The following is an 18,029-nucleotide window of genomic DNA, read 5'->3' as shown; positions in this document are numbered from 1 at the left end:
TCATACTTTTAAATGGTGTGTTATTCAGCAGTGCCTGGAATCTTTGGAGCACTTAGTAAGTCTTGTGGTTGTTGTTATTATTGACTTGTGTTTTTATTTTATATTTATAATGTTTTTGCCATGCCAAAATTTTCACTTTTGATGTCATCAAAATCATCTGTGTTTTTCTTTATGGCTTGCATGTTATGAGACTAGGCTAAGGAAGTCTTTTTTTTCTTCACGTTCATAAAGACGTTGCATATTGTTTTCTAACTTTTAGCGGGTTTTTTTTTCTGATTTGGGTATTTAGTCTGTTGGGAATTCATTTTTGTGATGGTGAGAAACAGGGATTTAATTAAATATTTTCTATACAGAAACTCAGTTATGCCAACCTCATTATTAAATAGTTGGTGCTGAAAGGATATTTTTAAAAATACAAAGATACGCTATATAGCACAGGGAACTCTCCTTCACTTTGCTGTATAGTAGAAACTAACACAACATTGTAAAACAACTTACCCCAATAAAAAATAAATAAATAAATAAAAGTGCACCTAAAAAAATAATAATAATACAAAGACAAATTTCTTACTGTCACCTCCACCCCTCCCTGGTCAGTCCTAGGCTTCATTGGTTATCATTGTGAAAAGTTTGTTTATCCTTCCAAAAATTGCCTATAGATACATGAGTGTGTGTGTGTGTGTGTGTGTGTGTGTGTAAACTGTGTCTACACAGATTGGGCCACACTGTACACACTGTTATGTACCTTTCCTTTTTTCTGACCCAGTAGAATATCTTGCCAAATTTTCCACATCAGTAGGCATAGGTCTAGTTAAGGGATTAGCAAACTATTTCTGTCAAGGGCACTAGATGGGCTTCACGAGCCATACAGTCTCTGTATGACTTTACTATTGGAGCCAGCAACAACCATAGACAATAGTAAACAAGTAGGTGTGGTTGTGTTCCAATAAAACTTTATTTACAAAAATAGATGGGAGACAGATTTGGCCCCCAGGCCATAATTTGCCAACCCTTGGCCTAGTTTATACATTTTAACATCTACGAGGTGTTCCATCATATGGATGTACCATGGTTGATTTAACAAGCCCTTTAGTAACGTGCATGTAAGTTTCTAGTTTTTATTGTGAGCAGTTCTGCACAACAGCCGTGTACATAATCTTTGCTTACTTTTATAAATATATCTGTGGGAGAAATTCCTGGAAGCAGAATTACTACATCAAATGTAAATGTGTATTTAAAATGTTGCGCTCCATAGAGGTTGTATTTGTTTACACCCCCATCAACAGCATAGGAGAGTGCCCCTTTCCTTGCATGCTTGCCAGCTCTAAGATCCTAAAAAATGCTCTAACTTTAGTTCTAAAATTAAAGATGTATTATTATTATTATTTGGATTCAGTTTTAAAAGTCCTGTTATTCTCAAAAGACATACTGAATTGGTCACATTGGTGATTTCTGAAGAATGGGATTGCTTTGTCATTTAACTTTCTTTTTTATACCTTTCTATATTGTCTGAAATATTTTCAATGCACAGGTACTACATTAAACAAAAGATATGTGCTAATGTATATTATTGATATATCTTAGATATAATTATGAATGCTGTATATATTTTTGCCCCATAGCAGGTATATTATACAAAGAGAAAACACCCTTGTACAAGAAAAAGTAACCCCTGTCCCAGTGTTCCCAGTATACACAATAATAATCCATCCACTGCCTTAGCTCTTTATGGACAGAATTTTGTTCTTTATTTCTCAAAGACAGCGCCCCCACAGGTGAATGTCTCAGTGTGCCAGCTACACTGCTCTGAAGGATTACTACGGTTTACAAAATGAAGGGCTTGTCTTGGAGTGCTGTCAGAATCTGCTTTATTCCCTAATGCACTTCCTTACCATGTGCCAGGACTGTGTGAGTAGCCTAATATATATGAACCAGCCAATGAGAGACCAGGGAAGAAAATTCGTACTGCAGTGTCCAGAGTCATCTCAAAGTGGTGGTACGGACCTGACGCTTGGCACCAGTGTCCCCTCAGTTACACAAATTATTATTGCTGTTCCTTTGGAGGTCCAAGCTGAGATTTTCCATTTCCTGAATTTGTCTGAATTCCCAATGGAACACACTTGGCATCACAGTGATGCCACAGGAACTTGTATGGTACTTCCCCTGCTCCCCAAACCCCAGCTGTTTGTCCATACATTACTGTTTCACTTACCATATGTTTTACTTACGGTAGAATGGGAGGTACAGAATCATATCCCTTCCGGAACTATATTGAAGGCCTTGATCTCAGGTGGCGAAAATGGGCCCTGGATGAAATTTATGAGAGCAGAGATAACAACAGAGGATTTCCTACAAGAATTTGGGAGACTTTGCTCTGAAATTGTGAGTGATAAACATACTTGAATTTCCATATTCTTTTTGCCTAGAATAGTGGATGCAACACTTATCCATTAAGTTGGTTAAACTAAAAATAAAGAAGGGAAAACCTAATTACCTGTTATAAGATTTTAAGCTATTTCTTCCATCCCCAGGTACTCAATTTTAACTACACGAATGAAAAAGTAAAAATATTACGTACTAAGCCTCTCCATCAGTTACTGTTCATCTGAAGCTGGAGTTGTATAATGGCTTTGATCAGAAAGCTCGTTTAATGCAGTAATAACATTGAGCCTTTCTCTGGAAAGGCTCTGCATTCTAAGCTCTTTATTTGTATTAACTCATGTACCTTCACAATAACCCTGCTAACATATAATTTAAGATATAATAAAGTTCTGTGGATAGATGGTGGTTTTGGTTACATAACAGTGAATGTACTTAATGTCACCCAAAGTGGTTAAAATAGTAAATTTGATGTTATGTGTTTTTACCTCAATTTTAAATAAATGAATAAATATTTAAATGTATGTATAGAAAACATTCTGCTAAGTGACAGAAAGAAGCCAACCCAAAAGACCACATATTGTATGATTCCACTTATTTGAAATGTCTAGAACAGGTAAATCTATAGAAACAGAAAATAGAGTTGTTATTTTCTAGGACTGGGAGTATTGGGGTGTCGGGGGGGAATGGGTAACGACTGCTAATGGGTATGGGATTTCTTTTCAGGGTGACGAAAATGTTCTAAAACGGATTGTGTTGATAGTTGCACAACTTTGTGAATATATTAAAAAGCGTTGAATTTTACAGTTTAAATGGGTCAGTTGGGTGGTATGTGAATTGTATTTCAATAAAGCTGTTGTAAAATGTGCGTGTGTATCAGAATAGCAGACATGGCCTTGCAGATTTTGAAACATGATAAAATAAGAGTTTTCAAAACCCACAGAGATTGAATTTAAAAACACAAAAATTGATCAGAAACTGATACTCAGTTCGTAATGGTGAAGTTGAGGCAATGCAGAATCATCAAATGTCTCTGGATCATTAAAAATTAAGTTACATCTGCTTAATACACTTATAGAGTTTAATGTACCTCTTAGGGTCTTCTGAATCTTTTTAAAATTGACAATGAGTGAGTGAAATAAAGAACTCATTTAACTGGAATACTGATATAAATAGCTCCATTCCTTAACCACTGTAACTCTAATTCTAAGCCACTTTTTACAACCTTATATACAAAGTTCTGCACAAGGGCTGAGGGAGGGAATTCCTTTTGGCAGCAAGCCAAAGGCCTGGGGTCCTACACCAGGTAGTGGTAGGAAGCCAGGAATATGTGTTTTTCTGTGTCAGTGACAAGCTGTTCTTACTCTTAATGATGGCTGGTTCTCCTCTCCCCTCCCCCATTCTTAGTCAAAGACCTCCGTGCCCCTGGACTCCTTTTTCTCTCTCCTGACCAGTGAGCGTGTGGCAAAGCCGTTCCCAGTGATGACTGAGGCCATAAGTCAGATTCGGGCTAAAGGCCTTCAGACTGCAGTCTTGAGCAATAATTTTTATCTTCCCAATGGGAAGAGCTTTCTGCCCCTGGACCGGAAACAGTTTGATGTGGTAAGTGATCCGGAATAATCCGAATCAAGTCTGTGTCCTTGCTTCAGGATGCAGCATTAGTGCTGCCTCTCAGTAGATCTGGAGTGAATGGGTTTTTTATTCACACACTTGACTCAGTTAGGACTAAACATAACAGGTGGGAAACAAGACTTGTAAAATATCACTGAGCTCTCAGCGAGGTCAGTCATTTATGGGCTTTGATAACTGATTGAAACCTCAGCTTTCAAGACTCCCTTTCATTCTGGAGTTGAACCTTAGTCATCAGATAACACATGCACTTTCGTCAGCCCTCACCTCTTAACGGGCCCTTTGACCTTTTCTCTTCAAAGACTAACCCCATTGCCCTCTATTTCTATGGCATTAATCCTTAGACCAGTGCTGTGCAAACAAACCCACTGCAGTAAGGGAAATGTCCAGTATGGTTGCTACTAGTCACATACGGCTATTAAACACTTGAAATGTGGCTAGTGGCTCTGAGGAATTCTATTTCATTTCAACTTAAATGTAAATAATCACATATGGCTAGTGGCTACCGTATGGGACAGCACATGAAGGGCTAGACTATGAAAGTACCTGAGAAGATTCCGAGTCAGGAGATGGTCTTCTGTGCCAGGAGGTTACTTCTGTGAAAGACTCCCCATTTCCCTAAGAGAAAGTGTATCGTTATCCTGGGACAGATACGAATTACTGAATTATTGACTTGCCTAAACTTCATTCGGTTGGAAAACACTTTCTCATTAAGCAGTGACTGTGTGCCGGGCACTGGCTAGGCATGAGGGGATACTGTGTTCAGTGTGACGGACACAAGCCCTGCCCTCTGGAATATGCATTTGCCATATTTCAGGTTGTCAGTCGCTACATGTGGCTAGTGGCTACTGTGTCGGACAGGACAGTACAGCATTTCCATCATTGTAGAAAGTCCTATTGGATAGTACTATTTTAAAACGTCGAATCTAGTTGGATTGACAGGCAGAAAATTCAGGGCACAAATATGGGAAATTAGCGACCTAACCTAATGCTCTTTTCACCTCCCACCTCCTCATTCCTCCTGTACAAAGCCAGTCAGAGATAGAGTTCTCTTCCCTCTGCACAGCTGCCTGGCTCCTTGCCCACTTTAACTGTTGGTTTCCCCGCTTGTCCACAGCACAGCCCTCCTCCAAGCATCCTCCCCTTCTGGTGCTCAGGGACCTCAGCCGGATTTGAATCCTGTCTTGCAGCTTGCTATAAGCAGTAGCTTTGATTCTCTGAACCTCGGTTTCCTCACCTGTAGTTCAGGAGTAGGAATTTTCTTTGTTTAGGGTAGCTGTGTGGATCCCAGAGTATAATACGTGCAAAGCACTTTACAGAGTGCCTGGCAGATAGGTAAGTATGCAATACGTTGTAATTATTTTCAGAAATTCCTTCCCTCCAGTGTGGCTATGGGGATATATCTTCATCTGGACAAAATCAGTTGGCCAGGCCCGTATTGGGCCCTTCAACTATGTAGGGACTTGTGAGCTTCTTTAAAACAATGGACTTGTTTATTCAGGCTTCACAGGCTCTCTGGTGTGTGCTTTTCAGATCCATTTTCATATTCTATGTCTGCAGGAGACCTGGAGTTTTGAAAATCTGTTTCCTCAAGAGCAAGGGTTTACATTTTTGTTCTCTAAAGCTATAAGGAAAAAAATTATTTTGGTAGAAGTGAAGCTAATGGAACCATTCCTGTGATCCCCATCATCCCTGGAGGCTGTTCCTGAACTTTTCAATGTCACAGAAATCTGTTTCTTCTGACGTGTTTGTGGCTTTTAAATTTTGTTCATCTACTTTGTTTTTGGTTTTTTTTTTTTTAGTATGGATGTTTTATATCTGAAATTTTGCTTGTGTCCAGGTGTAAGCAATGGGTAATGTCTTTTTTTGTGTTTTTTTTTGACTGTGTTGGGTCTTAATTGTGGCACGCGGGCTTCTCTCTAGTTGTGGCACGTGGACTCCAGAGAGCACGGGCTCAGTAGCTGCCACACGCGGGCTCTCTAGTTGTGGCGCACAGGCTTAGTTGCCCTGTGGCATGTGGGATCTTAGTTCCCCGACCAGGAATCAAACCCATGTCTCCTGCATTGAGAGGCGGATTCTTAACCACTGGACCACCAGGGAAGTCCCCATCTACTTTGTTTTTTAAGTAAAAACTTTTACATTATTATTATTTTTTTTTTTGTAAAGAACACATGATGTAAGATTTACCATCCTAGGGGTTTCCCTGGTGGCGCAGTGGTTAAGAATCTGCCTGCCAGTGCGGGGGACACAGGTTCAAGCTCTGGTCCAGGCAGATCCCACATGCCACGGAGCAACTAAGCCCGTGTGCCACAACTACTGAGCCTGCGCTCTAGAGCCCGTGAGCCACACTACTGAGCCTGCGCACCACAACTACTGAAGCCTGCGTACCTAGAGCCCATGCTCCACAACAAGAGAAGCCACTGCAGTGAGAAGCCTGTGCACCACAGCGAAGAGTAGCCCCTGCTCACCGCATCTAGAGAACGCCCGTGTGCAGCAACGAAGACCCAACACAGCCAAAAATAAATAAATTTATTTTTTAAAAAAAGTAAATAAAAAATACTAATGTAGTACAATGAAAAAAAAGATTTACCATCCTAGCCATTTTTAATTATACAGGACAGTAATTTTAGGTATATTCACATTGTTGTGAAACACAACCCCAGAAATTTTTCATCTGGCAAAATAGAACACAGGAAGTCCAGGGATCTTATCCAGTTTAAATCTCAGGAATTTTTTCACTTCTGCAAATGTACTCACCTATGAGAGGAGGTGTCTGCTTGGCAGACTTGGCCCTGACCCCCAGGGTTTGCTCCCCCTCTCCTCCTGTCTCGGCGGGTACAGCTGTGCTGCTTTCCTGTCGCATGATGCCTTTATCGGTGTCTGAAACACCTGGCTTCTCTGCTACCCACTGTTGACATTTTCTTTAGAAGGAGCTTCTTTGTCTTCTTTTAGCTCATTCAGGTCCTTAGGAGACCAGGAAGAGTCAGTAACTTATTCAGAACATTTATTTGTCTGAAAAGGCAGTTCTTCTCTAACCTCGAACAATGGGAGTTTGGAGGAGAGGGAGGGGCCCTCAGGTTTGTCCTTGGTCTTGGAGAGCGAGGGTCAATTCAGGAGTGATTGAGGGAGTTAGTTCTATTCTTTGGGCAGACCAGAGGGTATTGGTTACAGGCCTCTATGGACGTTTTAGGCCTGCTCACAGGAGATCAAGCCACGGGGACAGTGTCAGAGGACTTGGGGTTGCTGGATCAGAGGTAGCCTGACACTGAGACAGCGTTTTCAGGGTTCTCCTGAACCCTCAGCAGCACCCCACCAGTTCTGGATCAGATACAGGTTGAAGCAAGGCTGTCAGGATACAGGAGGCTCTTTGCATGAAAGGGAACCATGTCTTTGCCACTGACGATCTCTTTGGTGTTAGCCCTCCTGTGGGATTTATCTGTCTAGGCTGAGTACAGCTGTTTGTTTTTTAACTTCTGAAATATGGACTTTAAAGTCATGTTTCTTTTATAACAGTAAACAGTGCCTTCTTTCTGAGAAAATGGTGAAATACTTTCCCTAAAACTGAAACATGCAGCTTTTCTGTGCATTCACAATACCTAACATTAGCAAACTGCTATGTCATTTCGGAGCACACTGAAGTTCACTAAGTTTCCCAGCTACCATTAAGATAGGTAAGATGGGGCTTCCCTGGTGGCACAGTGGTTGAGAGTCCGCCTGCCGATGCAGGGGACACGGGTTCGTGCCCCGATCCGGGAAGATCCCACATGCCGCGGAGTGGCTGGGCCCGTGAGCCATGGCCACTGAGCCTGCGCGTCTGGAACCTGTGCTCTGCAGCGGGAGAGGCCACAACAGTGAGAGGCCCGCGTACTGCAAAGAAAAAAAAAAAAAAAAAAGATAGGTAAGATGGCTGTTATTGTTTCCTGACTATGAACCTGAAGCCCATAGTGCCTTCGCTGTTTGCACAAGGTCACTCACTGTGTCTGAACCAGAACTTTGGTTTTCTGAATCTTCCCTCAGGTTGTAACCCAGTATTTCCAAATCACTCCTCTTAAAAAAGCAACATCATTTTATATCATGACACTCTTAAGTTACTTGTTATAACAAATCTCCACTGCCTTCCTTCTGCTCTGCTTTTCAGAAAATATACTGGGTATATGTGGGAACACCACTTTTAGGGTCATTCATCTCTCCTTCCTGTCCCTCCCTCTCAGGTTGTGGAATCCTGCCTGGAAGGTGTCTGCAAGCCAGACGCCAGGATATACAAGCTGTGCTTGGAGCGGCTAGGCCGGCAGCCTTCTGAGTCCATCTTTCTGGATGATCTTGGGCCGAACCTAAAAGCAGCTGCCAGCCTTGGTATTCACACCATTAAGGTAAAGGTCACTGGTTTTTGAACCCCTGTTGTGCCCCAGGCACTAGTGTAAGCATCTCTACGCAGTCCTCTTACACTCATAGTTGCAGTTGCCTCTGGTGGTTTTCACCCATGCTGCCATAGTCTTTTTATTTTTTATTGATTATGAACTCTAGGTGACTAGCCACTTGTATTTTCAATAGGAAGTAAGAAGGCAGAATGAGAAAAGAGTTACACAGGGAGGTGAATGGCAGGCTTAAGACATTTCGGGTGACAGCTCTGCTGGCCTGGTGATGCTGCTCTGGGTGGGGACCCAGCAGCTACCAGACTCACGGGCCACCCCAATGCTTTGAAGCAGGAGAAGCCACGTTGGCGGTGGGGGTCTCTGTCTAGCTTTCTGCGTTTGGGTTTTCGTTATTAGCTGACGGGCCCGTAGGGACAGAGTGGACACTACACACAATATTCTGCCCTCCTGGCACAAGGGAGTATCATTCACTCTTAACCAGTACTCTTCCCAGCAGATAAGAAAGTTTAATGTGGTTAGGAATTAAGTGGGAGGAGGAAACTCATTCTGAGGCTTTCTCATGAGCTGACTCCCCTGGCTGCAAAGTCCTTGCTCAGAGAACTGACTTCTTCTATATTTCCCTCTAAGAAAGTACCCTCTCAGAGAACAGGCTGGAGGGTGGGGCAGGGTTGACTGGGCGTCCATGTTCAGTATTCTCTGTGAAACCAGGTTCATGACCCAGAGACTGCAGTAAAGGAACTGGAAACTCTTCTGGGTTTTCCGTTGAGAATGGCTGTTCCAAACACTCGCCCTGTGAGAAAGACGATGGAAATTCCCAAGGACTCCTTGGAGAAGTACCTCAAAGACTTACTGGGGACCCAAGCCACAGGTAGTTAAGCTTCTGCATTTTGGTAAAGGCTAGGCTTTCAGTCTGGTTCTCACTTTCAGTCCTTAGTGGAATATGCTGGAGACAAAGACGCCATGTGGTGAAGCAAATAGCCAGTGGGCTCAGTGAGCCCATGGACCCGAGTGCTGCTCTGTTTTGCTTGGGAAAAAGCACTGACTTCCTTTTTTACGGATTCCCAAAGTGTACTTGGCCCTTGTTCCATGTGAGAGTGTGGTGTGGCAGCAATCGCCTGCAAAGGGCTGTCCCGGAGGAGAGGAACTTGCAGTATGTGCCCAGGGGTGTTTGAGTGTTTCTAATATTTTTGAGATGACAGCCTGTTTTGTGAAGGTGACTTAAAAGTTGCACGAATTTAAAATGTGACAAGCCGTCTCTATCTCTTCAAAGGAACCTCTAGCTCCTTCTTCACATTTCCACCCTCAGAAAAACAGGTGCCTCATGACCTTTTTCTTTTTAAATTTATTTTATTAAAGTATAGTTGCATGAACTTTTGAAGAAATTTCTACCTGGTGATAAAGTTTGATCCTTGAAAGTACTTTTTTTAAATTTAATTAATTTTTTTATACAGCAGGTTCTTATTAGTCATCCATTTTATACATATTTGTATATATATGTCCATCCCAATCTCCCAATTCATCCCACCACCACCACCCCCCGCCACTTTCCTCCCTTGGTGTCCATACGTTTGTTCTCTACATCTGTGTCTCTATTTCTGCCCTGCAAACCAGTTCATCTGTACCATTTGAAAGTACTCTTTGTATGCAGCTTCGCATGAGGATTTTTTTCCAGTGATGGGATTGTTCTTAGAGCCTCTGCAAAGCTGAGGGACCCTTTCTGAGGAGACCAGCTAAGTCAGGCAAACTCCCATTTCCTGCGAATCTGTGTGTAGAGTTCATCTCATTGTGAAGACTAGGGTTAATTAGGCTGTTTCTGCAAGGGAGCCTCAGAGTTTAGCCTGCTGGGGTGGGAAACGCATCTCCTGAAAGCAGCTTTGGCTCGAGCTGCAGGCCTCTGCATAGCTCCTTTCAGCTGTCACGTCATTGTCAGGCGTGGTGTGGCCGAGTATGGGGTGAGGGGCACACTTTTCAAGTGAGGGCACTTTTCATCCTCAGCTTAAAGCATTCCATTTAGCAAGATGGGTTTCCATGACTGTGCTTGTGTTTTACAAACAGAACTAAAAGACTTTTCTTTACGGAGCAGGAGTTGGCAAGAAGGACAAAGTTGGACACCTGCACAAAGTGAAAATTGTCGTTGTGTAAATCCAGTGGCCTTTGCCACACCATAGTGTGATATTCTGGACTCGAGCTGGAGGTGGGGGGGTATGCCTGGGACGCAGTCACGTCTGGTACCCCGGGAGGAGCTGCTTTCCTTACAGATCATTCCAAATCAGGGCGCTCCGCATCCACATGCAGTACTCATTATAAAGAAAGAATGTCTGTCCACATTTGTCCTCCAGAGCTGGTTTGAGTTTTCCTTGCTTTCAAACTTGCAGGCCCATTGGAACTCCTTCAGTTTGATCACGGGCAGTCAAATCCCACCTACTACATCAGGCTGGCTAAACATCAGCTGGTTCTGAGGAAGAAACCGCCAGGGACACTGCTCCCGTCCGCTCATACAATGGAGAGGGAGTTCAGGTAAATTCTCAGAGCTGGGGGCGTGCTTGCCATCCCCAGCCATCCCCGGCCTCCGCAGCCCAGCCCCTGAGCTGGCCAATCAGCACTCCATTAAAGTGCCTTGAGACATTTAAAATTACAAGTGTGACTCTCCAAAATTATTTCTGATAAGAACATGTCACCTAATTTTATTCAGGAGCTTGTTTTCTCTCTTCTCTACCTAAACCTCTAGGAGACTAGACTTTTTTTGAGCCTCTATTAAGTGCGGTCATAGCCCAAGGAGGCATGGCCGTGAGTTGACAGTTATTGAAACCTGGGGTTCCTTATGTGAATCCCTCTACTTTTATGTATGTTTGATATTTTTCATAATAAAATGTTTAAAACGATAAATGTATTACAACCCATCCAAAATAAAATCTTTTGCTTTGTGAATAGGAAAATTTAAACATAGTAGGTTGAAAAACACTAGCTCCAGACTCTTGGACAGTGAGTGGCAATGCGATGACTGGACTCCAGAGTGGGGCTTCCTCTCCTGGACGGCTTTCTCTTCCTCTTCCGCCTTCCTTCCAGCCTATCATGTTTGTACTAACAAACTACCCAAACATGACCAGGGTAAACATTTTGTTGTGTTCCTTTCCAATATTTTTGTTTCAATGTACAAGTCTTTACAAAAAACATAGTTAAGATATATATAGTTTGTATCTGTTTTTGCTACATTAAAATTTTATTTTCGGCAGAGTCCACTGGTGGTCCAGTGGTTAGGACTCGGCACTTTCACTGCCATGGCCTGGGTTCAGTCCCTGGTTGGAGAACTAAGATCCCCCAAGGCACAATGGGCGGCGAGCAGGGGCTACTCTTCGTTGCGGTGCGCATGCTTCTTATTGCGGTGGCTTCTCTTGTTGCGGAGCATGGGCTCTGGGTGCACAGGCTTCAGTAGTTGTGGCACACAGGCTCAATAGTTGTGGCTCGCAGGCTCTAGAGCAGAGGCTCAGTAGTTGTGGCGCACGGGCTTAGTTGCTCCGCGGCATGTGGGATCTTCCCGGACCAGGGCTTGAACCCATGTCCCCTGCATTGGCAGACGGATTCTTAACCACTGCACCACCAGGGATGTCCTCCCTTACTGTCCTTTTAATGTATGTAGGATCTGTAGTGATTTCCCATCTTTACCATTCCTGCTGTGGATTGATAGTATTTTCTCTCTCTTTCTTTCATCGGTCTACCTAGGGATTTATCATTGTGTTGATAATTTAAAAGAACAAATGTTTAGTTTTGTTAATTTTTCTGTTGTTTATTTTCTATTTCATTTAGTTCTGCTCTGAGCTTTATTTCTTTCCATCTTCTTACTGTGGGTGTATTTTTACCTTCTTAGGTGTAACCTTAGGCCATTGATTTAACATCATCCTTCTTTTCTAATATGAGCTTTCAAAGTTATAAATTACTTTGTAAGCACATATGCATCCCACAAATTTTGACATGTGTTTTTATTATTATTATTACAGTTTGAAATATTTTCTAATGTCCCTTGTGATTTCTTCTTTGACCCATGGTTTATATGGAAGTGTGTTATTTAACTTCCAAATATTTGGGCTTTTTCTTAGCTATCACATAGTAACAAGTTCTTGTTTAATTCTATTGAGGTCTTAGAAATACTCTGTAAGATTTTGATACTTGGGGCTTCCCTGGTGGTGCAGTGGTTAAGAATCCACCTGCCTAATGCAGGAGACATGGGTTCAAGCCCTGGTCTGGGAAGATCCCACATGCCACGGAGCAGCTAAGCCCATGCACCACAACAACTGAGGCTGCGCTCCTAGAGCCCCTGAGCCACTACTGAGCCTGTGCACCCAGAGCCCGAGCTCTGCAACAAGAGAAGACACCACAATGAGAAGCCCGCGCACCGTGACAAAGAGTAGCCCCTGCTCGCCACAACTAGAGAAAGCCGCACGCAGCAACGAAGACCCAATGCAGCCAAAAATAAATAAATAAATAAATTTACTTTTAAAAAAAGATTTTGACACTTGGAAATTTATTAGGACTTATTTTATGGACCAGTACATGATATATCTTGGTGAATATACTGTGTGCACTCTAAAAGAATGTGTATCCTGCAGTGTCTGTGTGAGTGTTATAGAAATGTCCATCAGGTCAAGTTGGCTGGTGGTGTTGTTCAGATCTGTGTCTTACTTTTTCTAGTTAGTGTAGTTTGATAAAGTCAGTTACTGATAAAGGCATTTTACAGTCTCAGCTATGATTGTGAGTTTGTCCATTTCTATCTTTCATTCTGATAATTTTTACTTTAGGTATTTTTGAAGCTCTTTTATTAGGCACATACACATTTTTTATTTACTTTTGTAATTTGAAGTATAGTTGATTTAATGTTGTGTTTTAATTTCTGCTATACAGCAAAGTGACTCAGTTATAAATATATATATTCTTTTTTATGCTGTATTTTTTTATATATATATTCTTTTTCATATTCTTTTCCATAATGGTTTATCACAGGATATTGAATATAGTTCCCTGTGCTATACAGGAGGACCTTGTTGTTTAAGGCACATACACATTTATGATTGTAATATCTTCCTGGTGAATTAACTCTTGTATTGTTTTGAAATGTCCCTTTTTATCTCTGGTAGTCCTCTTTGCCTTAAGGTCTCTTTTTCTAATATTGATATAGCTATACCAGCTTTCTTATGCTTACTAATTGCATGGAACTTCCCTTTCCATCCTTTCATATTTTGTTTTATTTATTTATTTCTATCTATGTTTTTATATTTAAAGCATGTCCCTTATAGACAGTATATTAAGTCTTGCTTTTGAACCCGGTAGGACAACTTCTGTCTTTTAGTGTAATTATCAGTATGTTTGACTGAGGTCTATAATTTTGCTGTTTGATCTTTGTCCCATTTGTCTTTTGTTCTCCTTGCCTTTTTGCCTTCTTGGGTCAATTGAATTTTTAAAATTTTAGCATTCCATTTTAATTTCTGCATGTAAAATTTTTAAATCAAAAAATAATTTCAGGGCTTCCCTGGTGGCGCAGTGGTTGAGAGTCCGCCTGCCGATGCAGGGGACACGGGCTCATGCCCCGGTCTGGGAAGATCCCACATGCCGCGGAGCGGCTGGGCCCGTGAGCCATGGCCACTGAGCCTGCGCATCCGGAGCCTGTGCTCCGCAACGGGAGAGGCCACAACAGTGAGAGGCCCACGTATCGCAAAAAAAAACAAAAACAAAAACAAACAAACAAAATAATAATAATTTTAAGAAAATCCAGTCATCTCATTCAGCAGTGTCTCTCATTTTTCTTTGTTCTGGCAGGATAATGAAAGCCCTTGCGAATGCTGGAGTCCCTGTCCCCAGAGTTCTTGACCTCTGTGAGGATTCAAGGTAATGTTCAGATTTATTTTTTCTATTGTGTATTCAAGCTACAGAAGAGAAAAGTCCTTATACTAACTCACATTCCAGTTTGCTAGAGTAAAGACAAGTAAAATTTGGGTAGAAGAGAAAAGAGATTTAATAGTTACCTCTCCTAGAAGTTCACAGATCTTTAAGTTATCCTGAAAGATAAATGCCTGCTTTCGTGAGAATTGGTAGGAAACATCTTTTCTAACATTTAAAAAATACATGTCCATCTAGCTTCATGTTGCTTGTTTTAATTAATTTTTTATTGTGGGCTTTCTAAACTGTTTTTGAATTGCTTTATCATATTGCTTTCTGAGTCTGTCTCTTTTTTCCCGATTTTTTAATTACGAAAATTTCAAAACATACACAGAAGTTGAAAGAAGAAAAAATAGTACGATGAGCACCCATTTACACTTCATCTAGATGAAAACATTTGTTAACATTTTGCCACATTTGCTTTCTATGTATATGTATATATGTGTATGTGTATATATGTGAATAGGTATACTATATAGATAAAATAATTTTATAGAAATAGTTAATTATATATACCATTTTTCTAAAAATGTTTTATAACATAATTTAATGTTTTATTAAATAATTATATAATTATTTTGTAAGTTAATAAGTATATCTTATATGTATGTATATAAATTATTATTCACTGAAACTTTTGAAGTAAGTTTCAGGCAGCCTACATCTTCTAAGAATAAAGACATTTTCTATCATAACCACAGCAATATTACATTTAAGATAATTAAAAATAATTTAATAATACAATTTAATATCTAGGCCATGTTCAAGTCAGGATGAATAGTTATAATAGTAGAATTTTCAAAACAACTTTTCAGAGTACTAAACTGATTTCTAGTAGTGACAAAAGATGGATTAATGACATTTTGGTGTGTCACCTTAATACTTTGGGGTGTTGTATATGCCATTCATACCACTGGATAATGATGAAAATAACATCAATAACAAGAAGGGATACTTATCCAACCCTCATTGAAGCCAGAAACATATGCCAGGCATTCCCTACGTATTTGCTCCCTTAATTCTTATAACTATCCTTTGAAGCGTTATAGATTGAAAAAAAACAAAGCTCAGAGAGCTTTAATATGTTTCTCAGGATCACACTGCTAGGAAGGGCAGAGGTGGCACTTAAGCCTGGTTCTCTGACTCCAAATCCCCCTCTCAACATAATGCTTTCCTGTATTATCACACTCAATCCCATTCCGATGGCTTCTACAAGTGGACCAAAGAGAAGAGAGGCATGCTGGCAAGGAAGTGTAGACAGGGATGTGTGTGTGTGGATTGGTTTGGGGAGGGAGTACTTCTAACCCCTGTGCTTATGTGCAAAGGAAAAAGGAAGTTTCCAGTACTCTGGATCCAAACTCCCACCCAGCACTCAAAGCTTATACACAGGACAGAGCAGTGCCTGCCACATCATGGGCCACTGAAACACCCTGTCTGTGCCCCTGCTAGGGTCATCGGCACTCCCTTCTATCTGATGGAGTACTGCCCAGGCATCATCTACAAAGACCCCTCTCTGCCAGGCTTGGAGCCCAGCCAGAGGCGGGCCATCTACACTGCCATGAACAGAGTCTTGTGCAAGATTCACAGTGTGGACCTCAAGGCCGCAGGCCTAGAAGACTATGGGAAACACGGTGAGCACAGGGCCGCTTGTCTTCTGTGCTGCTGTTTTCTCACTGGTGCCTCTGCTTTCATGATTTCCATGGTACCAAGGTTTTAAGGCACCACTGGTAAATGTGAGGTGGGCTTGTTAGCTTCCTACTTGGAAATCCACTTTCATTTTAGTATAAGTGTCACTTACCTAGATGCTTTGTCCTGAGATAAATCCCTTCATGGACTACAGAATCTCTCTTCCCTGAAACTTTTATCTCACTGTATCATTTAAATCTTTTTTTTTTTAGATACTGGCCAAAAGTACTTAAGATACATATTTTCTTCTCCATTTTTCACCATTTCCTCTAAATATTCTTTTCAATATTTAGAGGAAAGATTTAGGGATATATTTTTAAAATGCCATTATGCCAAGGTATTTGTTTGTATAATTTGTTTCTGTTTTCTTCTTTCTTTTTTTTAAAAAATGTCTGAGAGTTCTAGTTGGTCCTCATCCTTGGAAGCACTTGGTATTGTCAGGTTTTCCCTTTTCTTTTTTTCTGGAAGTCAGTTGTATTGAAATGTAGCATTTTACGAATGTTGACAAATGCACACACTTTTATAACCACCATCACCATTGTCTTCATGCTTTTGCATGCAGAAACTTTAGCATGAGCCAAAGAGTCTCATTTTGTCTGCCCTGCAGCATTCAAGACTATCTGACTCTCAACCAGTGTGCATTGTTGACCATGGTCAAAAAGAATCTCTCAAATAAGCTGTATTTTGTTCTTTCTCTGCTTTTAACCAAAATGTGCCGTTTTGTCTAGGACCATATCAAAGGCTGCAGTATGTGTCCAAAGTACATCAACTTCCTGACACATTTCTACCAAGTTACCTAAAATTCTATCATTCCATAGGCACATGATCTGAGGTCTCAAAACTAACCATTTGAGAAACTTTGCTACCACAGAGCAGGCTTGCTGACTTCACAGCCCCAACTGAGGGAGTTCTTCACCCCTTCCATACGCAGCCTGATCCCTATCATACACTAACCTGTTGACCAGAGTTACCAGCTTAGTGGGGTTCCCCTCCATCTTGGTGGTCTCATTGGAAAACATTTACAGTAAAAATTTGTTTGTTGTTTATCCAAAATTCCAGTTTAACTGAGCATCCTCTATTTTATCTGGGAGCCCTAGTTACCAGTAAAAGGGTCAGCAGGCAAAGACCATAGATGTTGCCTATATTGAGCCATTGTTTCAAAGTGGAAAGAGCCCTAGACCAGAAGTCAGGTGCTGATTTGTGGGGTGACCTTGGGCAAGTCCCATTACTTTGTTATAGTTTTCTCAACAGTAAAGTTTCAGTAAAAAATAAAACAAAACAAAAAACCCTTCCCTGCCCCCCTCACAGTGCTGATGTGAAAAGCAAAGGAGATGGCACCTGTCCTAGTGTTTTGAATGGAGATAAAGCCTCTGTCACATGAAGCAACGGGCAATGTGACATCCCATCCTGCAGTGGAGAGAGAACAGCCTAAGGAGGCCTCTTCCATGTGCTGAGTGGATCCTTTGCCTTTATTTTTAAAGTGGATTGTTTTGATGCACTTTCCACTGGCCTATTAGTTTGACAAAGAGACAAAGCAGAAATCTGGTGTGATTTTATATGACTCAGGGTCAGCCTCCCGGGCCGCAGGCAGTATTTGGAGCCTTATCGCATAAAGCAGCTTCCTCAGATTTCACATTCACTGATCCAGTTTACCCGGGCATCAGATCTTCCTTTTCTTCTCAAGTTATGTCAGGAACCCAGCTGCTGCGTGGGGCATTGGCTATATATAGATAGTACACCATTTGTGTAAAATTGGTATATTTGAATAAATTTAAATGTTTATTTGCACACGTGAAGATATCTCCAAAAGGATGCCTAAGAAATTGGTCACATGGGTTGCCTTTGGGGAATAACGGCTGAGTAGCTGGGCAGGGGGATAGGAGAAAATCTTTATTGCACTCCTTTTTGTCACTTTAATTTCGAGCCATGTGAATATATGATTTATTGAAGAGAACAAATTTAAATTTGTAAGGAAAAGAAACAGCACACCAACATGATTTCTGATCAAAAGGGACTTTTGACCAGATCCTTTAG

The 18,029-nt window shown here is 41.3% G+C and overlaps 1 protein-coding gene across 3 annotated transcripts in view; it reads left to right on the top strand.

Annotated features, from left to right (window-relative positions):
* Nucleotides 1-18,029, top strand: part of ACAD10 (acyl-CoA dehydrogenase family member 10) — a gene marked incomplete at its 3' end in the record, with an annotated part of 47,406 nt that overhangs the window by 6,393 nt on the left and 22,984 nt on the right. For all 3 annotated transcript variants that reach the window (XM_082852907.1, XM_082852906.1, XM_082852905.1), the window contains exons 3-9: nucleotides 2,234-2,382; nucleotides 3,787-3,981; nucleotides 8,220-8,378; nucleotides 9,090-9,249; nucleotides 10,757-10,898; nucleotides 14,190-14,258; nucleotides 15,759-15,940. In XM_082852907.1, coding sequence (XP_082709033.1) covers nucleotides 2,234-2,382; nucleotides 3,787-3,981; nucleotides 8,220-8,378; nucleotides 9,090-9,249; nucleotides 10,757-10,898; nucleotides 14,190-14,258; nucleotides 15,759-15,940 — 1,056 coding nt within the window. The remainder of the gene's footprint in view (nucleotides 1-2,233; nucleotides 2,383-3,786; nucleotides 3,982-8,219; nucleotides 8,379-9,089; nucleotides 9,250-10,756; nucleotides 10,899-14,189; nucleotides 14,259-15,758; nucleotides 15,941-18,029) is intronic.

This window comes from Leucopleurus acutus (genome assembly GCF_964270905.1).
Source record: "Leucopleurus acutus genome assembly, chromosome: 13".
NCBI classification, from domain to species: domain Eukaryota; kingdom Metazoa; phylum Chordata; class Mammalia; order Artiodactyla; family Delphinidae; genus Leucopleurus; species Leucopleurus acutus.
The sequence above is the reverse complement of the archived record's forward strand: the minus strand, read 5'-3'. Positions and strand labels throughout refer to the sequence as shown.